We start from the raw sequence: 27,831 nt of genomic DNA on the forward strand, positions 1-27,831 counted from the left end.
TCACTGATTCTAGTGATTCAGTACAGTCAAAAGAACTGCAGAAGTGATTCGGTTCACGTACTGAACTGCGGCCACAGTGTGGCGCTGTGTCAGTCACTGATTCTAGTGATTCAGTACAGTCAAAAGAACTGCAGAAGTGATTCGGTTCACGTACTGAACTGCGGCCACAGTGTGGTGCTGTGTCAGTCACTGATTCTAGTGATTCAGTACAGTGTTGTGTCGTTCGCGAACGTGATTCAGGGAGGGGCGGTAGTGTTGTCGTTCACGAACGTGATTCAGGGAGGGGCGCTAGTGTTGTCGTTCGCGAATGTGATTCAGGGAGGGGCGGTAGTGTTGTGTGGGCGCCTATTTGCTGCTTCTCCCGTGAATGTCTGCACTGTACTGTACTACGCACGCCCCCCCCCCCCCCCCTCCTAGTTTTTTATTTTGGGGGGGGGGGGAAATTCGGTGAACAAATTTTTTGAACGAATCATTTCAAGGAACTGATTCTAGTGATTCAGTACAGTCAAAAGAACTACCGATCCCATCACTAAAGTGACGTAGACAGGAGCCAACCTAACAACGAGTGCGCCCTCTATTGGCCCATCTAATATAGACTTAGACAAACTCTATTGATCCACAAGGGAAATTGTTCCACACAGTAGCTCAGTTACAAAGGATGGAAAGTGTAAGGATGGAAAGGATAATGCAGGTATAAAGTAGACTAAAAATATACCGTAGTAGCAATATTACATATAACATATATGTAATATTTACATGTTATATATACAGTTTGCATGTTCTCCCTGTGACTGCGTGGGTTCCCTCCGGGTACTCCAGCTTCCTCCCACCTCCAAAGACATGCACCTGGGGATAGGTTGATTGGCAACACTAAATTGGCCCTAGTGTGTGAATGTGAGCATGAATCAATCAATCAATCAAAGTTTATTTATATAGCTCTAAATCACGAGTGTCTCAAAGGGCTGCACAAGCCACAACGACATCCTCGGTTCAGATCCCACATCAGGGCAAGAAAAAAACTCAACCCAATGGGATTATGGGAATGTTGTCTGTCTATCTATGTTGGCCCTGCGATGAGGTGGCAACTTGTCCAGGGTGTACCCCGCCTTCCGCCCGAATGCAGCTGAGATAGGCTCCAGCACCCCCCGCAACCCAGAAAGGGACAAGCGGTAGAAAATGGATAGATGGATATATACTGATATATTATATTATATTTTTATATAATATATACAAGGGCTCGGGATCTTTCTGTGTGGAGTTTGCATGTCCTCCCCGTGACTGCATGGGTTCCCTCCGGGTACTCCGGCTTCCTCCCACTTCCAAAGACATGCACCTGGGGATAGGTTGATTTGCAACACTAAATTGACCCTAGTGTGTGAATGTGAGTGTGAATGTTGTCTGTCTATCTGTGTTGGCCCTGTGATGAGGTGGCGACTTGTCCAGGGTGTACCCTGCCTTCCGCCCGATTGTAGCTGAGATAGGCTCCAGCGCTCCCCGCGACCCCAAAGGGAATAAGCGGTAGAAAATGGATGGATGGATATACAATATATAACGAAGTATTACCATATAAGTGTAATTATCTCTCAAGGAAGCCAACACAAATGTGTACATCCATCCATCCATCCATCCATCTATTTTTCTACTGCTTGTCCCTTTCGGGGTCGTGGGGGGTGCTGGAGCCTATCCTAGCTGCACTCGAGCGGAAGGCGGGGTACACCCTGGACAAGTCACCACCTCATCGCAGGGCCAACACAAATAGACAGACAACATTCACACTCACATTCACACATTAGGGCCAATTTTAGTGTTGCCAATCAACCTATAGATTTTTTTCAATTATGGTGCCTTTTTTGCTTTTACGTGTGTACCGTTTTGGCATGGCGTGGTATTGCGCTTCCAAGACGCGGAGAACATCAGGCAGTTTGCAGGCAAAAAAGTGTTTTAATCCAATGCGCAGGGAAAAATTACAAACAGCCTGCCGCTGGGAAAGTCCCAAGAAGTTTGAGACTAACTTAATAAATTGGTTAATAAAATATTTTCCACGATACCACATTATGCAATCTCAAAAAAGCAATCGGGAACTTGTTGTATTTTTATTTTTATTTTTAAATTTTAATTTTATAAACCTTTATTTATAATATGAACATTTACATACAATCAATAAATAATAATAAACAAAACAAATACAGAAACAGTACAAAAACAGTACAAAACAGCGCCAGGGGGTTGTAAACTCAATAAAGTAACTACAATAGAATGCAAAATATATATATATATATATGTAACAAAATGTAAAGCCATTGGCTCACACAAGTTCCATAAATAATCCAAATTTGGAACACAACATCATAGTTTCCACAGCCTTTTGGTTGTTAGAGGTAGAGAGCGTTTTAAAGTAAAGTTATAATTATTTTTTAAAGGCACAAAAAACAGGTCTGGTATTGAGAAACTTACATTTATGAATATAAAACTTAGCCAATAATATAAAGAGGTTGCAAAGGTAAAATTCCTTTTCAAATTTTTTTAATACAGTGTAAATCCAAATAGCACATCTTTAAAACAAAGCACACATTTGTCATGAATATTGTCCAGGATGAAACGACAGATGCCCTGCCATAGTGAATCTTCTTGTATTTATACAGTTATGCGCTGGACCATTACAAATCAAAATTTTCAAAGTAAAAATGTGCAGCTAATTCGAAGCATTTTAATTCTTGGAAATACGGAGGTTTTTCATAAATTAGAAATGTGGATTAATTTCACGGCTTATGTGTACGAGTGTGAGTTTTCACCAGTGGAAATATTACAATTGACACATGTGCATCTGGTTAATGCGGCTTTTATTTGGATGGGTCAAACAGGAACCTCTCTTGTCATTCACGGTATTTCCAGCGCTGACGACGTTAAAATCCAACATCTTTCCGTCATTACAACAAAAGTAACGTTAGTAGACATTTTATTTCCTCCAACGTGACAAGTAAGTGAAAAGGCTCAAAACAGAAGATGATTTTGTTTTATTGGAATCACGTGCGAGCCAATGACGTCAGAGGTTCCAGATGTTAGCAGCTGTGTAGCTGCACGTTGTTCCACATTGTGACCTCGACTTGTGCAGAAAGAGTTCCGGGGCGAAGAAGAATGAGCAACATGAAGGACAAAGCGAGCCTCCGCCAGCAGAGCTCCGACAACAACTCGGTGAGTAGTAACGAGTGGGACATGGCGAACGATGTGTTCGTGTCGGGCTACGACGACGACCCGTTGGAAGCGGAGCCGAGCCCGGACGACCCGGTGGAGCCCGGCATGGACAGCAGACACCTGCCGCTTGTACCCCAGGACGGCATGATGCTCGGCCTGGCCGGGGACGAATATCCGGCTTCGTCCTATCTGGACATCGAGCCGAACTACGCCGAGAGTGACGGCGGCGTGACCGCCAAGAAACGAATACGGTCCAACAGCTCCCGGCACCGGGGGGAGATCGTCACGGAACTGGGCCCGGAGGAGGTGCGGTGGTTCTACAAAGAGGACAAGCGGACCTGGAAGCCGTTCGTCGGACACGACTCTTTAAAAATCGAGACTGCCTACGAGCAGAACCGGTGTGATCCGGTCGAGGCCGAGGGCAAAGGAGCCGCCAGGAGCGGGGAGGTCCAGTCCCCGGAGAGGGTGGTGGATGCGGGCTCCGCTTCGGAGGAGAGGAAGGACCACGGCAGCGTAGATGCGGTGTGTGTGAGGGGAGGACTTTATGAAGTGGACATCCGGGATAAGGAATGCTATCCCGTTTACTGGAACCGTAAGCACATGATTTTTAATTTATGATTACAATAGAATACCTTTTTTTTCTCTTCAAAATACTAAGTCAGGAGTAGTTCAGTTACCATAACCAACCAGTGAATGCAGAGAAATCCATGCATCACTGCATATCATAGCAGTATATATATATATATATATATATATATATATATATATATATATATATATATATATATATATATATATATATATATATATATACAGTATATATACAGCATATATATATATAAAGTTAATTATATTTATACAGCGCTTTTCTCTAGTGACTCAAAGTGCTTTTACATAGTGAAAGCCAATATCTAAGTTACATTTAAACCAGTGTGGGTGGCACTGGGAGCAGGTGGGTAAAGTGTATTGCCCAAAGACACAACGGCAGTGACTAGGATGGCGGAAGCGGGGATCGAACCTGGAACCCTGAAGTTGCTGGCACGGCCACTCTACCAACCGAGCTATACCGCCCCACGAATATATACGTACAGTACAGGCGGGGGGCGCCGGAGCCTATCCCATCTATGTGTATATATACAGTATATATATTATTCAATGTGTTTTCTTTATTTTCATGACTATTTACATTGTCACTGAGGACATCAAAACTATGAATGAACACATGTATACTGAAAACATGTTTTATATTCTAGTTTCTTCAATATAGCCACCCTTTGCTCTGATTAATGTTTAGCACACTCTTGCACTCTTGGCATTCTTTTCGATGAGCTTTAAGAGGTAGCCACCTGAAATGGTTTTTACTTCACAGGTGTGTGCTTGAAGCTCATCGACATCGAGAGAATGCCATGAGTGTGCAAAGCAGTATATATATATACTGTATATGTATATATATATGCTGTATATGTATATACAGTGTATATATATATATATATACATATATACACATATATATATATATATATATATATATATATATATATATATATATATATATATATATATATATATGTATATATATATGTATATATGTATGTATATACAGTATATATATATATATATATATATATATGTATGTATATATGTATGTATATACAGTATATATATATATATATATATATATATATATATATATATATATGTATGTATGTATGTATGTATGTATGTATGTATGTATGTATGTATGTATGTATGTATGTATGTATGTGTATATATATATATGTATATATATATATGTATATGTATACATACTTACGGTATATTAAGTAATTAAGCATCAAGGCAACATAAGTAAGTCTAACAGTGTGTTGGCCATCATATTATCGTAGAACAAGAGCGTATTCCTGTGATGAGGGGTCAGTGGTTCACTGATGGAACATGGCTTCCTTTGGAGGAGGATGAGAGTGACATGATAGAGCAGGATCATCTTGGCCGTTTCCGAGGGCAACAGATGAGAGATACTTATGAAATGGAGACAGTGGCTACCACAGTGGACAGCAAAGACGGTAAGCTATGAAACATCCTCTCTTATAGTGGTTTGACATGCTAGCAAGTTGTTTTTTTGAAAATGTACTTTCATTATTAGTTTTTTCACACATACACTTTTTAAAAAGCCCTCATGCAGCATACTACATATACGACTGTGTTCTTTCATGTCAGCCGTTCACAGTCTGAAGCTGAGCCGGAGCCATGTTGACTGGCACAGTGTGGACGAGATGTACCTGTATAGTGACGCCACCACCTCCAAGATCGCACGAACCGTCACTCAGAAACTGGGCTTTTCTAAAGGTACATGGCGAAGGTTGTGACGCATGAATATTGTTACAAAGTAGTGCGATAAATCTGATGTGTCGTAGTGGTGGTGATTGCAAAACATCAACATTTGTGTGTTACTAAACAACCACGGATTAACATTGAAGGAAAACAAAGTCAAGATCATGAGTCCTGTGTTCCTCTCTTTTATTTTAGATTTCTTCACCTTATTGGATTCTTTTTGTAGTTCCTCCCCAGATTGCCTTACTTCCAGCAACGAGGCACACACGCAACAGCTCTTCAATTAATGTTACTTTAGTCTTAAACACAGCGGCTCAAAGGGGACAAATTTATAAAACATTCTTGCCTTCCTTCATACTTCTGCTAAACAATCCGTTTGAGATTTGCCCCATTAGTCACGTTTTTCCCATTGGTGACGTCAGCGAATTATTTATATATGGTGTAAATTCACCCAAAGTGTTTTGTGCTAGTTCGCCATTGTTTTTCAGACACTTCAGTCATATCCTCCTGTTGTGGGGCAGACTAGTTCGTACATGTACATACATGTTAAAATCCTCCACTGTTGCCATTTCTAATACAAAGTAGGGTATAGTTCTAACTTATATCTGTCAGTAGACTCTATAGCAGACCTGGGCAAAATACGGCCCGCGGGCCACATGCATGTTAAGAATTTCAATCCGGCCCGCCGGATGTTCTACATAATTTTTGTAAGACCTTTAACATCAAAACATCACTATTGTGATGTGCAGTGCTGTTTTTAAAATTACCGTAAGTTTTGAACTATAGAAAGTATTTAAATGGCTGAAATCTGCGCTTTTGGGTGTTGTACGAGTTATTACGGTAATCTACGTCACAGCAACTCAGACAAGGAACAAAGCAGAGTGGGCGGGGTTTGTTTTCAGAGCAGCCAGCCCAAATCGCATGTGTCAGAAACAGATGCGGAAGCAGATTTTTACAACAAATGTCTGCATAAAAGTGATAAAAAATCATATTGTTGGTGTTTATTACCCTTTGCATTCATATTTTGCTGTTTGTTACATTTTTGTTTTGTTTTGCTTGATTGTAAAAGATACACAACTACTGAGGAGCTGGTCTGAGAAGTAAAAGAGGAGCGATGTTCATATGTTGTTAATATTCAGTGTTTTATTGGTCATAGTTAATATTGTAAATCACACTTTCTTTATTTTAATATGCATTTTGGGTGTCCCATTCAGTAAAAAACTGTAAAATTCCTTTCCGTTTTTTTGAGGTGGTCTGTCATAACGTTTTTAGAACTCTATCGGACATTGTGACTTTTGGTATTAGTGTTCCTGAGAAAAAGGGACCCAAACACACATACTGTACAGCAGATTTTTACAGCTAAATGTGTACGTATAATTTATACACACATACACCTTGGCCCCCCAGACACATTTTTTCTCTCAATACGGCCCCCGAGTCTAAATATTTGCCCAGCTCTGCTCTATATACTGTAGAAGCGTTAAAAAGTACAACATAGCTGGCTGGGAGAAGACACTGTCGAAGGTGAGACACGTAAATAAGACCGGCCACAAAACGGTGCATCCTGAAGAGACAGTCAGAAAGAAACTTAAAGATGGTCTGTAAAACATAATCTATGCAACATTTTGACCAAAAACCCATCATTACATGTTATGTAGAACACAAGGAAGTGTTTTAAATGAAGACAAAAAATACAATCGTAATATGACCTCTTTTAGCAGGAGGACGCCAGATTGTTCTTCATCCTCCTCCCCCTTCTTTGTATTTTGCCTGCAGCATCTTTTATCGCACTTGAAGTATTCCTATTCTGTTTTCTTGTCGACTCACAATGTTTGTGCATAGTCCTTTTCTCATTTCCTTGTCTTCCTGACAGCCTTGTTTCTTCGCTCCATCTGCCCTTCGGTCAAGCTTCTTTTCCTTTTGTAGACAGATTAAATAGACAAATGACTTTGCCTTTTTGTATTTACCCCGCATGGTTTGTAGTTTCCTAGTTATCTGAAAGTATCATGATATTTGCTGGACACGCTCGTTATAAGCAGCCATTGGAATATTTAAAAAAATATATTACCTCCTTTGGGTCCAATACATAGTGTTCACTTTGAATATATGTTAGTTTGAATTCTACTGTATGTCAAATTGTTCTACTGTTTTATGGGTTTTTGCAAAATAACCTGAGGGGCTCACAGGTTCATGTTTATTGTCCCAACCTTATATCCGCTAGAGCAGGGGTGTCAAACTCATTTTAGCTGAGGGGCCGCATGGAGGAAAATCTGTGCACATGCGGGCCGGACTATAAAAATAATGGCATTAAAACAAAAAAATAAAGACAACTTCAGATTGTTTTCTTTCTCTTACTTTGGCCAAAAATAGAACAAACACATTCTGAAAATATTACAATAAAAATATAGAAAAAAATGCCGGCAGCGGTAAAGTTTAGATCCATGAAGGAAAGAAGAAAGTGAATGAATGTTTATAACTGAATACATTTACATATGCATAAAATGTGTTTTCTTTTGTATAATTTTTTTAATGAATTAAGTAACATTTATGACAACCTTTTTCTAAAACACAATATAGAATGTGAGATATAACAGAATAATGCATACATTTATCATTTGTTTTCAAAACGCTTACAAAAATGTGGGACCCCAAAAATGTAATGTGGGACCCCATTTTTATGACTTGATGGGGTCCTGGAGGCTGGTACCCCATTTTGAAAATTCCTATCGCCAACACTGATGGAGTATTGGTGCGTGCAAAACAGCAGCAAGCAGCTTTGGCCTGCAGGCCGGTTCTAATACTAATCAAATATCATCCCGGGGGACATAGATAATTAATTCGCGGGCCGGATCTGGCCGGCGGGCCTTGACTTTGACACCCCTGCGCTAGAGCATCCATCACCTCAGGGCAGGAGCTGATGTGTCTTCTGTATCCACAGCGTCGAGCAGCGGGACACGTCTCCATAGGGGGTATGTGGAGGAAGCAGCGCCCGAGGACACGCCACCTGAAACCACCCACCTTGTGTTTGTGGTGCATGGCATCGGCCAGAAGATGGACCAGGGTCGCATTATTAGGAACACCAGCATGTAAGACAATTGAGAGGCCTCCAGTCCAAACTGGATGCTGACAAGATCGTTGTGGACAGTAATTTCGTTCTCTTGGCAGGATGAGAGATGCCGCAAGAAAGATGGAGGAGAAACACTTTCCTAATCGCACCACAGAGCATGTTGAGTTCCTTCCTGTTGAGTGGAGGTCCAAACTAGCTCTTGATGGAGGTATGCATCGCCCCTTGGCACGCTCATCTTTAATGCATTGTGCTAGCAGCACATACAGTCTCATCTTGTGGAGATTATGTGTTTTTCTAGCCTCCGTTAGAGTCTGTAATATTATTTCTTATTTTTAAGTGATTTATGGTTACAATAAACTACAATACTTCAACTACAAGAAACTGCAATACATTACTACAACTATAAGTAACTACATTGCACTCCTACAACTACAAGTATCTCCAATACATTACTACAAGCATAACAACTACATACAATTACAATACACTACTACAAGTGTTACAACTACAAAAAACTGCAAATACACTACAATTACTACAACTACAAAAAAAACTACAATAAATTACTACAAGTCCTACAACTAAAATAAACTACAATACACGACTACAAACACTACAACTACAAGGAACTACATTTGAACATCTTTAAAAGTACTACATCTACGAGAAAATACAACACATCACTACAAGTACTACAAAACCCAAAACCAGTGAAGTTGGCACGTTGTGTAAATTGTAAATAAAAACAGAATACAATGATTTGGGGCAATTTTACCACTGTGTTGCATGGCCGTTCGTCATTAAACGTTTGGGAACTGAGGAGACCAATTTTTTAAGCTTTTCAGGTGGAATTCTTTCCCATTCTTGCTTGATGTACAGCTTAAGTTGTTCAACAGTCCGGGGTCTCTGTTGTCATGTTTTACGCTTCATAATGCACCACACATTTTCAATGGGAGACAGGGCTGGACTACAGGCAGGCCAGTCTAGTTAAGTTAAGTTAAAGTTAAAGTACCAATGATTGTCACACACACACTAGGGGGGGCGAAATTTGTCCTCTGCATTTGACCCATCCCCTTGTTCACCCCCTGGGAGGTGAGGGGAGCAGTGGACAGCAGCGGTTCCGCGCCCGGGAATCATTTTTGGTGATTTAACCCCCAATTCCAACCCTTGATGCTGAGTGCCAAGCAGGGAGGTAATGGGTCCCATTTTTATAGTACTTGCACTCTTTTACTACGAAGCCACGCTGTTGTCACACGTGCAGAATGTTGCTTGGCATTGTCTTGCTGTAATAAGCAGGGGCGTCCATGAAAAAAAACGTTGCTTGGATGGCAACCTATGTTGCTCCAAAACCTGTATGTACCTTTCAGCATTAATGGTGCCTTCACATATGTGTAAGTTACCCATGCCTTGGGCACTAATACACCCCCATATCATCACAGATGCTGGCTTATGAACTTTGCGCCTATAAAAGTCTGGATCGTTCTTTTCCTCATTGGTCCGGAGGATAAGACGTCCACAGTTTCCAAAAACAATTTGAAATGTGGACTCGTCAGACCACAGAACACTTTTCTACTTTGCATCAGTCCATCTTAGTTGAGCTCAGGCCAAGCAAAGCAGGCATCAAATTCCAAATGAGCTAATATTTGCAAAAAATAACAAAGTTTACCAGTTCGAATGTTAAGTATCTTGTCTTTGCAGTCTATTCAATTGAATATAGGTTGAAAAGGATTTGTAAATCATTGTATTCTCTTTTTATTTAGGATTTACACAACATGTCAACTTCACTGGTTTTGGGTTTTGTACATTTACGAGGAACTACAATACCGTAATACAAACACTACAACTCCAATAAACTTCACTACTACAAGTAGTGGACTACAACTACAAGAAACTACAAGTACACTTCTACAAGTACTACGACTAAAAGAAAGTACACTTCTACAAGTACTACGACAACAAAAACTACATGTACACTACTAAAAGTATTAAAACTACAAGCAACTACAATACACTCCTACGACTACAAGTACCTTGCTTGTACATGAAACTAATATATTTAATGTACTTTGACCATGCTCTTGCACACATAATATTAAAGGGCTTGAAAGTGTGATGTGGAAACGCATTGCATTGTGGGTGTTGCTGGATTCTGAATCGCTTATTTACATGCTTGAATGCAAGAATGCAGACTTTGACCATGCTCCTGCAGACACAGAAGTATATATTTTTTGTATTTTGACCATGCTCTTGCAGACACAGAAGTATATTGTTTGTATTTTGACCATGCTCTTGCAGACACAGAAGTATATTTGATGTATTTTGACCGTGTTCTTGCAGACACAGTGGACTCCATCACTCCTGACAAGTTAAGAGGTCTCAGAGACATGTTGAACAGCAGCGCCATGGACATTATGTACTATACCAGTCCACTTTACAGAGATGAGGTGAGTTACATCGTGGGTTTATGCAGAACCTAAGGTACACTTCCTCTGCCCTGTGGATAGTTAGGAGATGTTTGTCTCGAAAGGAGTAAAGAAACATGTCGAAACAGTCCAGTGGTTATCATAAATACACATCAGTAGACAGTGGTCATCTTTCATAAGCAAAAAATATTTGTTATTATTGTGCTTAGATTACCCGAGGTCTGACTCTGGAGCTCAACCGTCTTTACTCGCTCTTCTGCTCGCGAAATCCAGACTTTGAGAAACACGGGAAGGTGTCCATTGTCTCACATTCGTTGGGCTGTGTCATCACCTTTGACATCATGACCGGCTGGGACCCTGTGCGCTTTCATCATCTAGAAGTTCCAGACCCAAAAGAAGCCGAGGCTCGCTGGCCGAACGACGAAGAGCGACACCTTCAGGAGCAGCTCAGACTCACTCGCCTCAGGTATCTTTGTTTTGTATGTTTGTTAACGGGCAGGGCTCAGCAGTACTACTACTACACTAATGTCAACACAACTTTTACAATTTATCATCTGACCATCCGATCATATTCAGTTAAGGCTGCAGCGACTAGTCAATTAAATCGATTAGAAAAACGCTTCGATTTATATTCTGTTGCTTCGATTAATTGTTTAATGAGTGTTACTAATTAAAATATATCAAATCCAGACCGCAGGGAGTGCCCACGGACATAGTTTTCGCACGGCCGCTGCAATAGAGCACAAATACACATGGGTGCCATGATCTGTGTTGTGATGGACAGCTAAAATTATAATAAAGTTTTTTTTTTATTAATGCACACAATTAAATAGTACATTTCAATGTTGATGACGTGCACTTATTAGAAAAAAATAATTAAAGCTATGGTAATCAGAAAAAAATCATTGTTTATTTCAAGGGTCCCTATCATGCAAAACCAACTTGTCTTACTTATTGGTACCTGCTGTTGTGCATTTGATATCTGCATAAGTCCCGACAATTTGAAATCAATCCGTGAAAGGATTGCGTAGATATTTATCAATCTTGCCTTCCTATCTACTTCCTTCAAACGGTCCGTTTGGAACATGCAAGATATAGACGATATACATTATTTGGCAGACAAAGGGATTGTATTTCTATTGCCCTATCGTGACAACACATTCTAGCCATGTACCGCTAATTTGGCTATGATGGACGTATCCTAAGTGTATTATAACGTCCTTGAGCACAGCTCGCAAGTCACTTCTAATTCACTGATCCTCGCCTCCATCATGCATTTCTTACAAGTAGCCTTATCACTGGAGGACTAGCGGAGGAGGAATAGCTAAAATGCTACACTAGACTCCGTAACAGAATACAGGCAGCAGGGTTTCCCCTTAATGTATTCGATCGCGGTGCACTGGCACAGCAAAATAAAACGCGCTACACCTTAAAAGTTTGGTTTTTTTATGTGAAAACAAATTAAAGTAATATGATGTATTGTAGCCTCCAGAAGAAGTCACAACAAAGTCTTGAGCGCTTTATAACTCTTAACTTTTATTGCCAATCTTATGCCCAATTACAACACGTAATGCCTCTGTGCATACAAGTCCGTCTCTGTGCAGACACACAAAACTTCCTCATTCTCTGCCAGTCCCATTTCACTTCAGGCACAGTGTTTTCATAATCATTGGAAAATGAACATCGATAACACACAAACATAAACATTTAACACCTGGAGGTCCTTACAGTATGACTGGATATATATAGCCTATTATTGCGCACTATTGACTAGTGATGCACTGAAAATTTGGCCCCCGAAAAAAGACTTTGATCATGGAAACAGCACTGCCGAAACCGGATGTTGTGATGACGTCGGCAAGATGCATGGGATTGTCTGAAGCCAAGGCAGCAGGTCTGGTATGTGGATGTACTTTAAAGGCCTACTGAAATGAATTTTTTTTATTTAAACGGGGATAGCAGATCCATTCTGTGTAATACTTGATCATTTCGCGATATTGCCATATTTTTGCTGAAAGGATTTAGTAGAGAACATCGACGATAAAGTTCGCAACTTTTGGTCGCTGATAAAAAAAGCCTTGCCTGTACCGGAAGTAGCGTGACGTCGCAGGTTGAAGGGCTCCTCACATTTCCCCATTGTTTACACCAGCAGCGAGAGCGATTCGGACCGAGAAAGCGACGATTACCCCATTAATTTGAGCGAGGATGAAAGATTCGTGGATGAGGAATGTGAGAGTGAAGGACTAGAGTGCAGTGCAGGACGTATCTTTTTTCGCTCTGACCGTAACTTAGGTAAAAGGGCTCATTGGATTCCACACTCTCTCCTTTTTCTATTGTGGATCACGGATTTGTATTTTAAACCACCTCGGATACTATATCCTCTTGAAAATGAGAGTCGAGAACGCAAAATGGACATTCACAGTGACTTTTATCTCCACGACAATACATCGGTGAAGCACTTTAGCTACGGAGCTAACGTGATAGCATCGTGCTTAAATGCAGATAGAAACAAAAGAAATAAGCCCCTGACTGGAAGGATAGACAGCAGATCAACAATACTACTATAAGGAGACACCGAACCAAACACTGGACCTGTAACTACACGGTTAATGCTGTGCCGCCTGTCGAAGCCTAGCAATTGATTGATTGATTGAGACTTTTATTAGTAGGTTCCACAGTGAAGTACATATTCCGTACAATTGACCACTAAATGGTAACACCCGAATAAGTTTTTCAACTTGTTTAAGTCGGGGTCCACTTAAATTGATTCATGATACAGATATATACTATCATATATACTATCATCGTAATACAGTCATCACACAAGATAATCACAATGAATTATTTACATTATTTACAATCAGGGGTGTGTGTGTGTGTGTGGGGGGGTTAGGATATGGACATCAAGTAGTGGACATAGAGAGAGAGAGAGAGAGAGAGAGAGAGAGAGAGATCAGAAGGCATAAGAAAAAGTATCTGCATTTGATTGTTTACATTTGATTGTTAGCAATCCGGGGAGGGTGTTAGTTTAGGGTTGTAGCTGCCTGGAGGTGAACTTTTATTGCAGTTTTGAAGGAGGATAGAGATGCCCTTTCTTTTATACCTGTTGGGAGCGCATTCCACATTGATGTGGCATAGAAAGAGAATGAGTTAAGACCTTTGTTAGTTCGGAATTTGGGTTTAACGTGGTTAGTGGAGCTCCCCTTGGTGTTGTGGTTATGGCGGTCATTTACGTTAACGAAGTAGTTTGACATGTACTTCGGTATCAGGGAGGTGTAGCGGATTTTATAGACTAGGCTCAGTGCTAGTTGTTTAACTCTGTCCTCCACCTTGAGCCAGCCCACTTTAGAGAAGTGGGTAGGAGTGAGGTGGGATCTGGGGTGGAGGTTTTAGCAGTAACCTGACTAGCTTGTTCTGAGATGTTTGGAGTTTAGATTTGAGGGTTTTGGAGGTGCTAGGGTACCAGGAGGTGCATGCGTAATCGAAAAAGGGTTGAACGAGAGTTCCCGCCAGAATCCTCAAGGTGCTTTTGTTGACCAGAGAGGAGATTCTGTAGAGAAATCTCGTTCGTTGGTTAACCTTTTTGATTACCTTGGTTGCCATTTTATCACAGGAAAGGTTAGCCTCTAGAATGGAACCTAGGTAGGTGACCTCATCTTTCCTGGTGATAACAATGTCACCCACTTTTATGGTGAAGTCATTGACTTTCTTGAGGTTGATGTGGGACCCAAACAGGATTGATTCTGTTTTACCCAAGTGTATGGATAGCTTGTTGTCAGCGAGCCAGGTGCAAGTTCTACAGAGCTCAGCACTGAGGATTTTCTCCACCTGTGACTTGTCCTTGCCGGATACCAGCAAGGCAGAGTCATCCGCAAACAAAAACAATTCACAGTCGCATGCCGATGACATGTCGTTTATGTATATTAGGAACAGTAAAGGTCCCAATATACTGCCTTGGGGGACTCCACAGCTCACCGAGAGGGGGGGGGGACACGGTGCCGTTCACCTCTACCACCTGCTCCCTCCCCTCCAAGTAAGATTGCATCCAGCTCCATGAGTTTTTGTTAAATCCGATTGCTCTGAGCTTATCCAACAGTATAGCGTGGTTAACGGTGTCAAAGGCCTTCTGAAGGTCCAGCATGACCATGCCGCAGTATTTGCCCGCGTCCACCTCATGTTTGATGTGGTCGGTCAGATAGAGAAGGCATGTGTCAGTGGAGTGGTTAGTTCTGAAGCCGGATTGGAATTTGTACATGAGTTTATTAGTGGCAAGGTAACTATCGACCTGTTCATAAACAATTTTTTCCATTACTTTCGAAATGGAACTGAGAATAGAAACAGGTCGGTAGTTGCCAGGTTCCAATTTGCTTCCTTTTTTAAAGAGGGGAGTTAGTCTTGCAATCTTAAATCTTTTGGTACTTGACCTTGTGTAATTCATAGGTTTATTATGTGCGTGATGATCGGGGCAATGATGAGGCAGAGTCCCTGAGGAATCTGGAGGGAATATTATCAAGGCCGGTGGCCTTGTTAGGGTGGAGCGCGCTCAATTTTTTAAACACCTCATCAGCTGTGACCATTTCTAATTTGAAATCATCGTTGGATACTCCTAGCTTTCTGTAGAAGGCTTTAATGTGTTCTACACCAAAGCGACCCGAGTGGTGGGACAGCTTGTTGACAAGGGTTGCGGCTATGCTGGTGAAAAAGATGTTAAGTCTGCTAGCTACCTCCATTTTGTCTGTAATGAGGGAGTCACCCTCCTTGATGCTGATGTTGGTGAGTCTTGTTTTAAGTTTCTGGCTGCAACCAGGAAGCTGGTTGTTGAGAATTTTCCAGAACTCACGTGGCTTATTTGTGTTTTCCTCTATTTTGTCGTTAATGTAATTTTTTTTTTAAGGATTTAGTCAGGTTGGTTGACTTATTTCTTAATTTATTGCATTGCTTTTTGAGAGTTGAAAGGAGTAATTTGAGGTTGATATTATTGGGTTGTTTATCTACTTCTGTTTTTCATTTTTGGTATTCAGAGTATTTCCTGTCTCTGTCTTTTATGGCAGCTAATAGATCCGGATTCATCCATGGTTCCGAGCGGGCTTTGATCCTGACTGTTTTCACGGGAGCCATGTCATTTAGTATCTTTAGGAACGCCGTTTTGAAGCGATCCCAAGCAACATCGACCAGGTTGCTCGCGAGCACAGGGGACCAGTCCCACTCATCTAATTTTAAATTGAAATTGTCATTGGAGTATTTTTTGAGGGATCTGGATTGGGCTGTTATGTGGCCATTGGCTTTAGGTTTAGCTATTTTGCGGGTGCAGCAGGTTAGATAATGGTCGCTAAGACCACAGATAATGACCCCATTATTTTTTATTTTAGGCCGGTCTGAAGTGAGAATGAGATCTATGGTTGATTGGGTGGAATCACACACCCTTGTAGGTAGCGCTATTAGCTGGGAAAGACCATGCAGATTACAAAACTTGCTGAAGGATCTGAAGACAGGCGCATCTTTGCGTTGAATATCTGTGTTGAGATCCCCATTTATAATTTTCTCCACGTTGTCTGTCCCCGCCAAGCATTCTTCCAAAACCCCATAGAAATGACTCTGATTAGGGGGTCTATAAACAGTCCCTATTAGTACCGGCTTAGCGTTTTTAAATTTGATTTGATTTGAAATGCTGTTGCTAACGACGCCATTGAAGCTAACTTAGCTACGGGACCTCGTCAGAGCTCTGATAAAAACATTAGCGCTCCACCTACGCCAGCCCTCATCTGCTCATCAACACCCGGGCTCACCTGCGTTCCAGCGATCGACGGCGCGACGAAGGACTTTACCCGATCATCGATGCGGTCGGCGGCTAGCGTCGGATAGCGCGTCTGCTATCCAACTCAAAGTCCTCCTGGTTGTGTTGCTGCAGCCAGCCGCTAATACACAGATCCCACCTACAGCTTTCTTCTTTGCAGTCTCCATTGTTCATTAAACAAATTGCAAAAGATTCACCAACACAGATGTCCAGAATACTGTGGAATTTTGCGATGAAAACAGAGCTTTTTGTATTGGTATACAACACATATGTCAGAGTCAAGGCCCGCGGGCCATATCCGGCCCGCGAGAAGGTTTTTTACGGCCCTTGGGATGATCTTGATTTATTATTAGAACCGGCCCGCAGACCGCAGATCTTTTTTTTTTTTTTTTTTTTTTTTTTTTTTTTAGACCGCAGATCTTTTACACGCACCAAGCGGATGCCGGTCCAAGGTTCCGAAAGGGGGCGAGCGGCCCGCCGGGACGCGCCTGCCGGCCGAAGGGCTGCAGCCCGGCCGTCAGTCGCGGAGCCCGCCGTGCCACGCGCGCCAAGGGGGCGGGCCGAAACCCGGCCCCGAGGCCCTGAGACTTCTGCTTTGTTTCCCCAAACCGCGCGTCACCGCCGGGCCCGCACCACCGTCGGGCTGCAGCCCGAGCGTCGGTGGCGGAACCCGTCATGTGCCGCGCGCGCCAAGCGGAGCGGGGGGGTCAAGCGGGCCGAAACCCGCAGGCCACCCCCTCACCACGAGGCCCTGAGACTTCTGCGTTTGACCCCTACGCGCGGCCCGTCGGGACGCGCCCGCCGTCAAGCCACGAGGGCCAGCCGTCGGGTCGCGGAGCCCGCCGTGCCACGCGCGCCAAGGGGCGGGCCGAAACCAGCGGGGGGTTTCGGGCACCCAACTCGCCTCCCTCCCACGGAGGGAGGAGGGGGGTTTAATGTGAACATTACTGTGCAATCACATATTTAGAGTTTTTACTCAATTCAAGTTTAAAAGTTAAAGTTTAATATTTGTTTTCACTGCATGTTACTTCTCCTTAAACAAAGTGTTGTTTTTGATTTATAGATTTTTGCACTTTATTTTATTGTATTTCAATTTAATTATATTTTAAAAATATTTCAGTTGAGTGGATGATAGAAAATTGCTATTATTGTTTTTTTCTTTGAAGTAAATTTAGCCCACTTTTGCTAAAATAGAAAATATAGGCTACTGATGGTGCCTTGAATACCGGTTTCTTTCATTTAATGTTCATGTTATGGGGATTTTTATATAAAGGAAATTTGTCTTTTGTGTCTGTTGAAAATTAAAGATTACTGACAGAGCCATAAGAAAATATTGCTTTATTTATCTGATCATATTGGAATATATTTGTTAGGTTTTCAGTAGGTTCAATTAGGTTCACTAGACTATATGCGTCATTTAAAAATTTTTCAATGAACATTCGAACAGTCCGGCCCTCGGCTTGTAGCTAAATTTTTTATTTGGCCCTCCGTCCATTTGACTTTGACACCCCTGGTATACAATGTGTCCGAATACTTCCGTTTCAACCATTGACGTCACGCGCAAACGTCATCATATCGAAACGTTTTCAGCCAGAAGTTTGCCGGGAAATTTAAAATTGCACTTTATAAGTTAACCCAGCCGTATTGGCATGTGTTGCAATGTTAAGATTTCATCATTGAAAAAAAATATCAGACTGCGTGGTCAGTAGTAGTGGGTTTCAGTAGGCCTTTAATATATCCCAGATGTACCCGCGGAAAGTGTTTTACAAAATGTGCAGTGTGCAAATATTAAGAGGACAATAGAAGCTTTTAAGGAGAGAAGGCTCGCAGCTGCACAAAGCAAGTGTGACGTCAGTGAGTGTTTTGGGACAGTAGAGGCTCGCTGCAGAGCACACTGTATGTCGAGGACATGGACGACAGAAGTACTGTAGTCTGAACAAGAGTACATTCTTCAATAACACCAGAAAAAGATGCTAGTTTTGTTGCTAGTTGTTTTTAATAAAGAAAAAGTCACAAAAAATCTCTTGACACTTGAAACATTCTTAACAAAGTATGTTGTACAATAAACAGCAACAAATGAAAAATAGAGCAAAACAATATGATGTTAAAAATATATATGTTAATACTAACTAACAACAAGACTGATTTGTTTTTAAACGTGTGTGTACGTTGTTTTAGCCTTAGTAAAGAAAATATATGCATCATTGCAGATTATGCAAATTGTACGATGCCGTCATGATGACCTCGCCCCCACCACACCCTCTAGCCACGCCCCCACTGCCATAGGCATTTTGCCAATTTGGGGGAAACTCTGAGAATCCATATTGGTGCTAAGATAGAGCTCTTGAATGTAACCAGAGATGGGTGGATCGATACAAATATTGACAGTAAAGAAAACAAGTATAGTATCAGTATATGGTCCATACGACAATGGTCAGTTAGATATTTTGTATTATCACAAAATGTTTTTTTGTCGTTTTTGTTACTGTTTACAAGCTCAGGGACTGAGTCTTTCTCTGGACACAGGAGGAAAACCAAAGGCTTTAAATGTGTTGTAGATAGTAGTTTTTGCTTATGTTTAGTTATTGTGAACCATTGACTTTATTTTGCTCAAAATATTGTATGTAACAAAAGTGAATAGAAAAAAATTCAAGTATTTCATTGATATTATATTGGTATTGTCATTTGTGATCAAAAATGTAATCATTCAATTTTCTTGAAAATGTTAAGTAATGGTACTAGCATTGATATGGCCAATGCTGCCCCTGTAACTGCTTGGTATTGGATCAATGCCTGAATTTGTATTATTGCCCAAAATGCATGTAAAGTATCCAAACAATGTAATAATAAGTGCTTATTACATTTTAACATAAGTGTAGATAGAAACATTTTACAACAAAAAGTAACCAATTATTAATAGTTAATTAATAATAGTTTTGACACAATAATACAACCAGAAATGTTGTATTATGTACAATGTACGTATGTATGTTACCGCACATGTCAGCAGCCAAAATAGTAGCCTTTGTAACCCGTTTTAACATGGTTCTATTATTATCTATATTCCAATTCATTTGTCATGGTATATCGTTATTGCAAGAGGGTGCAATATTTAATTATCACCATATAGATTTTTGAAAATAAACTTACTACAGTGCCCCACTGGGATCCAAATTGATTTTAAAATGACCCTTTAATGGTGGGAATTGCCTTAAAACAGCATTATCTCTGTGCTTGTTGTAGTAATTCAATAGTAATACATTTTCTACCCAAACCTATTTATTAAGGCAAAACACGTGTGCAGGTCCCTAACCCTTTAACTTCACACACAATGTTTTTAAAGTAAGCATAACTTTTAAATAGTTTTTGCCTCTTTCTGTACAGGTTGAGGGACTTGGAGGACCAATTTCAGGGTCTGCAGACCTTGTCATGTGTAGCGGTTCCAGCTCTAAAGTTTAAGGTAATCTTTTCCTGATGAAAGGTAAACACAGCAGTAAACCCTAACGCTTCACAAACATGCATGAAGCACCACGTGCATGGTGCCTGCAAAAATACTTGATTATGACTGCTGATATACTGTATTATATTAAAATTAGTGAATGGTGATAATCATGACCTATCCTCTCTAGCAGATCAATGCCATTTAAGAGCATTGTTTAATGTTACCTTTTTTTAATCTGCCAGGTGGAAAATTTCTTCTGCATGGGTTCCCCTCTGGCAGTATTCTTGGCATTGCGAGGCATCCGTCCGGGAAGTAATTGTGTCCAGGACCATATACTTCCTACCTCAATCTGCAATCGTCTCTTCAACATATTTCATCCTACAGACCCTGTGGTGAGCTCACTCTCGGTATACCGTGCATACAAAATCATAAAAAATAGAGTTGCAACTAACAATTATTTTGATAGTCGACTAGTCAAAAGATTATTTCTTAATTGATCTGCTTTACTTTGAGTCCATGACTTGATTTTGACTCATTTTCGAAAGGTATTACAGTAAATTGGAAATTACTAAGAAAGTAATTGTTTTACCTTATTACACAAAGTAATCAACCTCAGTGAAAAATAAATGAATTTAAAGTGTAAAATATCCTGTAAACTTAAGTCTCAGTTAAAAAAACCCCATAAAAACTATTTTAATCCTGTACTGTTAGGATTATTTAGCTGCCATCAGTCACCTAAAGGAATAATACTGTAAACATGAATATTCATTATCAAAGTAAAAACATTAGCATTACTTTTTATTTGCTATTATTTACTATTGGGAATGAAAACCTGAACATAAACATTGCATTTCCACAACTCTTTGCTTGTTGCTTCATAACAGACAAAATAAAACGAGTACATCTCTATGTAAGATTCACCACTGGCATCTAACACACTACCGTACTTAAATATCTGTATATCCCCTCTGTGGCAAAAAGACTGCTGGTATTGGTTGTAAAAACAAAAATGTGTTGTGTAAATGCTACAAAAATAATGATTTTATCCTTGCGTCATAGTTTAACATTAGCTAAAGCTTACTCCACTTCTTGCTCCTGACTCGCCATTTTTCTTCTGCAGTAAAAGCTGGGATGTATTGCCCCTTGAAGTTCCCGTGTGGGTTGTAAGCAGTACAAGAAAATAATTAAGATTAAGATTAAAGTACCAATGATTGTCACACACACACACACACAGTACAACACAATTATATTAAGTGACGTGACGACAGTAACAAATATTCGTCTACAATTTTACATTGTCAACATTGAACCTCAGAATATGAAGGGGACCTATGATGGTTTTAATTTACATTTAAAACACTTCCTTGTGGTCTAGATCATATGTATTGGTTGTGCTTTGGTGTACATTTTGCTTTAATTTTGCTTAACAGTCACATTTAAAAACTCACCTTTTGCATGTGTCTACAAAATGTTCATTTGTGAAGGCGTTCCCTTTGGATTGTATTTCAAGCTCTCCCCACCCAGCCATCTCCAAAAGTGTCAAAATTAACTTTTGAAAATGTACACTGTTTAAATATATGTCAAATAGATGAACATCACTGCTATTTGTTTTCCAGACACGGTCAAAAATAAACTTAACAAAAAGTGTATAGATTCACTCGGTCACAACATTAGGTACACCTGTCCACTCATAGACAAAACAGCTGCTTTTTGTCTCCCTGCTTGAAGCAGATTTGGAAAGGATTTCCTACCCTCTGGCTCACAGTATAGATATTATTTCCTAATGTTCAAATAAGTACGTCAACCTCGCTGTGACGTCACAACTTAGCCAAACTTGAAAAAAGACTACAAAACACTGTGGACAGAGGCATCCAAAACAGCATGAAAGTTCACGCCGAAATGCAGGAACCTTGTGATTTGATGCTTTAGTTATGTTTGACACAATTATCCAACATTGTAATAACATTTATAGGTCAGAAAGGAGGAAAATCATTATAGGTCCCCTTTTGAATGCACCTCAATTAGGGATGCTCCGTTTGATCGGCCACCTATTAGTATCTACCGATTTTTCTGAAAAAGTAAATGATCAGCCACAACGGATTAATGACTTCCAATGCCGATCACAAAAGTCGATCCCCTCTGGCTGACACTTTATTTATTTTTGTTCTGTTGGCTTACAGGCGGCTTACAGCTTATTGTGTATCTCCATACACTATGTGAGGCCGCTCCCTAAGTTAATAATCATCACCTCCATTGAGACAAATAAACAACATTTCTTAGTATCTTAGGTACCATTATCAATTAACAATATCACTGGAGGACGAGGCTGAACATATTACACACCGAGAGCAATTCAGGAGCAGGCATGCTAATCGCTAAGCTAAGTTCTTAGCTAGCTTGAAACAACATGAGAAATAAGTGTTGTTGTTTTTTTATTTCAAGACGGTGCTGCTGTAGTGGCTGCTGGTTACAGGAGCTCCATACTCTTGTGTGTCCTCCTTTTAGGTTATTGATGTTTCCCTCTTGTTTTCATGTGTTTTTTGCCTTGTGGTTTGGGTCCCTTGGAGACTGCCTAACATAATGTGGTGGCACTTCTGCAGTGTTTTCTGGTGCTTTTTTGTGAAGTTTTGGATCTGCCTGGGGGGAGTTTTGGCCATGGCCATCTTTGCACTGTAGACCAGCTGCTGGCTGTCTGCCACACCGGAATCCACTTGAAGAGACCAGAGGAGATGCAAAAGAAGAGCATCTGATGGACGAGCTTCACGGAGCTCAATGAGCATGTGTCAGACACTTTGGTCTCACTGGACGGATTCTCGCTCATCCGCGCGGACTGGACATTAGCCGAGGGCTTGTGGGCAACCTAGGACAGAGTCGGCTCTCTTTGTTACTTTGTTGGGTCTGTTTCTGACAACGACATTGAGCACTGCAGAGGCCACCGCAGTATATGTGGGTGTTGAGATAGTGTATGGTGCAACGTATGTGTGCAATATGTATTATTATTGCTCTTTTTTGTGTGTGTTTTACTCTAGCTGTATGTAGAAATGGCGCCGCTGAAGTGGCAGCTGGTTGCTTGAGCTCTGTGCTCTTTTGCTGTTTTTTATGTTCTTTGTGTTAATTAATGTCTCCTTCTTGTGTTCATGTGTTTTTGTCTTATTTTTTGTGGACTTTTTGTATCTGCACTGCAACTAGAGATGTCCGACAATATCGGCCTGCCGATATTATCGGCCGATAAATGCTTTAAAATGTAATATCGGAAATTATCGGTATCGTTTTTTTTATTATCGGTATCGTTTTTTAAATTTTTTTTATTAAAGCAACATAAAAAACACAAGATACACTTACAATTAATGCACCAACCCAAAAAAACTCCCTCCCCCATTTAGACTCATTCACACTCATTCACACAAAAGGGTTGTTTCTTTCTGTTATTAATATTCTGGTTCTTACATTATATATCAATATATATCAATACAGTCTGCAAGGGATACAGTCCGTAAGCACACATGATTGTGCGTGCTGCTGGTCCACTAATAGTACTAACCTTTAACAGTTAATTTTACTAATTTTCATTAATTACTAGTTTCTATGTAACTGTTTTTATATTGTTTAACTTTCTTTTTTATTCAAGAAAATGTTTTTAATTTATTCATCTTATTTTATTAATTTTAAAAAAAAGGACCTTATCTTAACCATACCTGGTTGTCCAAATTAGGCATAATAATTTGTTAATTCCATGACTGTATATATCGGTATCGGTTGATATCGGTATCTGTAATTAAGAGTTGGACAATATCGGAATATCGGATATCGGCAAAAAAGCCATTATCGGACATTCCTAACTGCAACCACATATTTTCCCCATTGTGGGTTGAAAAAAGTATATCCTATCAGACAGGCCTACAGACAAAACACACACCATGGACCGTGGATATATACGCACATGTACCCCAACCTCCACCCCACGCCTTTTCCACCGCTTAACTCCACTGGGTCGAGGAACGGCTGGAGCAGCGCCAAAAGGGCAGCGACTTCGCCTCTGGAGGCACCCCCTCCCATCCCCTACTGTTGCAAGTCTAGTGGTTTCTGTGTCGTAATATGTGTATGTGTGCTTATCGTGGATATTGAGTTTTTTTTATTGCACCCGGTCTGAGATGTACTTTTTAATTTTTTTTTACCAAACCCCCAGTCCACCCCCGTAAGTGGCAACCCATCAGCTTTCCTGTTCTGTCTCCCTGGACAATGTATGTCTGCTCTTGAACAGGTCTGTGCTGAAAATGAAATACCATTGTCCTTGTACAATGACATTAAAGTTTGTTCCTTTCTTCCTTCTCTACTTCCTACATAAAAATATTTGCTGTACTTAAAATGTGTTTTATACCTAACCATTTGATTCTGTTTTTCCTCTGCTCTGTTAGGCTTACAGACTGGAGCCGCTTATCTTAAAGCACTACAGTAACATTGCACCTGTTCAAATCAATTGGTAAGTCACATCATGAAGTTGTGTTTTTGTTTAGTGAAATCGACAAATAGTGGGAAAATAGAATAGGCTAAATGTGTTTGTCGTCATCGTAACAGGTACAACCACATTGAGGCTGTGTTCTCCTAAGGTGCCTTAAAAGAGTATACAAGTATATCACTAGATAACAATACAAACAAGATTTTTGGTTTTAAGTATAGTCTCAGTTAGTTGCAGAGTGATAGAAAAAAAGGATATGGCATAAATGTAAAGGTGATGGCAATTTAGAAGACAACTACAGCTCTCTCGCATTAAAACTGTTTCTAAGCTACAGTATGTTTACACTGTAAGGTCTGATTCTTACACATTTACAAAAAAAACAACTGTTACACGTATACACTATATCATTGTTATGGTACGTGGTAATGGGTTATATTGTTATGGTTGTAATGTCTACTTTGACACTATTTCCACAATTACCCATACATTCACACACCTGAACCACAATCCATTAGGAGCAAGGCTGAAGTGTCTTGCTCAAAGACACAACGAACATGACTAGGATGGCGGAAGCCGGGGATCAAACCAGGAACCCTCAGGTTGCTGGCATGGCCGCTCTACGAACGGAGCCATACATATATAGTACCCAATATAAACAATAGTTACACATATACACTGTATAATGGGATGGATATGATAGGAAATACTTGTATTTATTCTCCAAGTAAGAAATTATGTGGTTGCAGTGCAGATATTTATACACAGTAACAAAAGTCAAATGTAATAAAAAAATACATTAAAAAAAAGTAGTAAATATTAAATAACACATATTACACACTAGTGATTGCATTATGTATAGATAAATAATAAAACAAAGAAATATATGTTTGCAACAGCTAGTATATATCCAGTAAATGTCCACCACATTTTGTTCTGATTGTGTGTGAATGTGAGTGTTTGACTGTGAATGTTGTCTATCGGTGTTGGCCCTGCAATGATGTGGCGACTTGTCCAGGGTATACCCCGCCTTCCGCCCAAATGCAGCTGGGATATAGCCACCCCCGCGACTCGGAAAGGGACAGTTGTAGAAAATGGATGGATGGATGTTAATATTCTTGTACATCGAGATTAAAGAATCTTTGAAGTACGGCCAATTGTGTCTTTGTGGACTTGCATGAAAATAATGTGTTTACGGTCAAATTATAAGCTGATTTGTGTAACTGTGTTGTTCAGGTACAACACCGCAAGTCCCACGCCGTACGATCAAATCCGTCCCACGCTTCTTAACTCCAACAAGGACACAACTATATCAGATTCAGACAATCTTCCCAGCCCCTGCACCTCTCCACCCCAGGTCCGCCGTCACTATGGAGAGTCCATCACCAACCTGGGCAAGGCCAGCATCATGGGTAAGCACATTCCAGGTTAAACATTAGCGTTATGTCAACTTTTGTAAGGCTTGCCGTCTGGATTTTACTGCAAACGAACCTTTGGTGAGAGGTTGGGCACCCTCTGGATTGCTCATCAGCCAATCACGCAGTACATTTAAACAAACAAGCATTCACACTAATGGATAATATACATCACGGGTGTCGAACTTAAGGCCCCGAAGGGAACAAAAAACAGTGGTTCCATTTTTTCATTTACACCAATATGCTGTTGTGAGTTGCTAGTTTTATCTACATATTGTTTTTAACAGTGTACATCAAATAAATATAATAATCACATGCATAAGCAATTGGATAACAATAGCATGAGACAAATCTTATTTTTATATTGATATATTAATCACTGTTACAAGCTAAGATAAGTGCAATGTGACCCTCAATAAAAACGAGTTTTACACCCGTGATATACATGATACCATTAACATTACATGCATGTTTTTGGTATGGGCGAGGAAGCTGGAATATGTGTAAAAAAACTCACAAGTATGGGGGAAAGCATGCAAACTAAAATGATTTGTCATAATTCCAACCTTGATCCTTAATCTAAATGTTGTGGTCAAGATGACAGTTGATACCGTACAGAATAATGGACTTGGTATTTTCAACACTTTTACCTTCATCATACCTTCTGTTCTTCAGGGGCTGCGAGTCTTGGAAAGGGCATTGGGGGAATCCTGTTCTCCCGCTTTTCTCGATCCAGCGGACAGGTGGGCGCAGTCGAGGAGGAGCCGTCAGATATTGAGGGTGGAGCCATTGAAGGCGAAAACGCAACTTCAGAAGAGAAGTCAATGGTGGGCGAAAGTGATGAAAAGGAAAAACCAGCAGAGGAGGAGCGCGGGGAGGTGGAGCAGGCCATGTCGCAATCCACTTCAGTAGTCATTGACCACACTTCATGTAAGTCCAAAAGACCCCTCGACGGTATGTAGGTTTTTTGGAACAGCAACTCTCCAGCTGTACAAAAGTTCATTGTTCAGTAACGACTATTAAAGATGTCTATGAATGTTCTCATTCATCCAGGTCATTGTAATATCAGGGCATTTAATCAATCGCAACTGGATTGTTTGGTTTGTCTTAGAAGACTTTTCGCCTCCTCAAGTAGGCTTCATCAGTTCATGCTCAAAGCCTTAGATTGGTCAGATTTCACCAATATGGTGAAGCCTACTTGGATGAGAAGCGAAACATCTTCTGAGACAAACCAAACAGTCCAGTTACGATCGATTGAGTGCCCTGAGAAGGCTATTAAAGAATTGATCTAACAACACCTGCCGCACTTGAAGTCAAAAACTTTCAGGCAGGAACGCACCAGACTTACTCTTAGAAGACAGTTCCTCCTCCTTGTTCATCTCATTCGTATTTCATTCGAGAGTCCGTACGAAACCGACATTCTCCATTTCCTTAGATACCTAATTTGTGGAGCAAATAAACAGTCTCCTCTACATTCCCTCTGTTGCCTATGTTTTTATTGAATGGTATCAGCTTCCGGGATATAGTCAGCGCGTTTAGACTGACGCATGTGCGATAGGAAGGGTCCCCTCCGGTAGCACTCACCCACTTGAGAGATCTGGTTTCCAATCGCATAATCCAGGTGTTTGTCCGATTTCTCAAAAGCCAAACATGATCAGATTATTGTGTTTCCACGGGTTGTAGGATGCTTCTTTAGAGCCGAACTATTTGATTT

General features: G+C 40.6%; 1 protein-coding gene across 3 annotated transcripts in view; it reads left to right on the forward strand.

The window, feature by feature from the left end:
- The first annotated feature begins 2,874 nt into the window (after positions 1-2,874).
- Positions 2,875-27,831, forward strand: part of LOC133648454 (phospholipase DDHD1-like) — a 28,083-nt gene continuing 3,126 nt past the window's right edge. For all 3 annotated transcript variants that reach the window (XR_009825872.1, XM_062044556.1, XM_062044557.1), the window contains exons 1-12: positions 2,875-3,784; positions 5,079-5,255; positions 5,410-5,538; positions 8,462-8,609; positions 8,689-8,798; positions 10,928-11,034; positions 11,223-11,479; positions 20,192-20,267; positions 20,492-20,641; positions 24,665-24,729; positions 25,939-26,114; positions 26,793-27,047. Coding sequence is in view for 2 of the 3 variants with exons in the window: in XM_062044556.1 (XP_061900540.1) it covers positions 3,136-3,784; positions 5,079-5,255; positions 5,410-5,538; positions 8,462-8,609; positions 8,689-8,798; positions 10,928-11,034; positions 11,223-11,479; positions 20,192-20,267; positions 20,492-20,641; positions 24,665-24,729; positions 25,939-26,114; positions 26,793-27,047 (2,299 nt within the window). In the remaining variant the exon portion in view is untranslated. The remainder of the gene's footprint in view (positions 3,785-5,078; positions 5,256-5,409; positions 5,539-8,461; positions 8,610-8,688; positions 8,799-10,927; positions 11,035-11,222; positions 11,480-20,191; positions 20,268-20,491; positions 20,642-24,664; positions 24,730-25,938; positions 26,115-26,792; positions 27,048-27,831) is intronic.

Source organism: Entelurus aequoreus, linkage group LG04 (genome assembly GCF_033978785.1).
Source record: "Entelurus aequoreus isolate RoL-2023_Sb linkage group LG04, RoL_Eaeq_v1.1, whole genome shotgun sequence".
NCBI lineage: Eukaryota > Metazoa > Chordata > Actinopteri > Syngnathiformes > Syngnathidae > Entelurus > Entelurus aequoreus.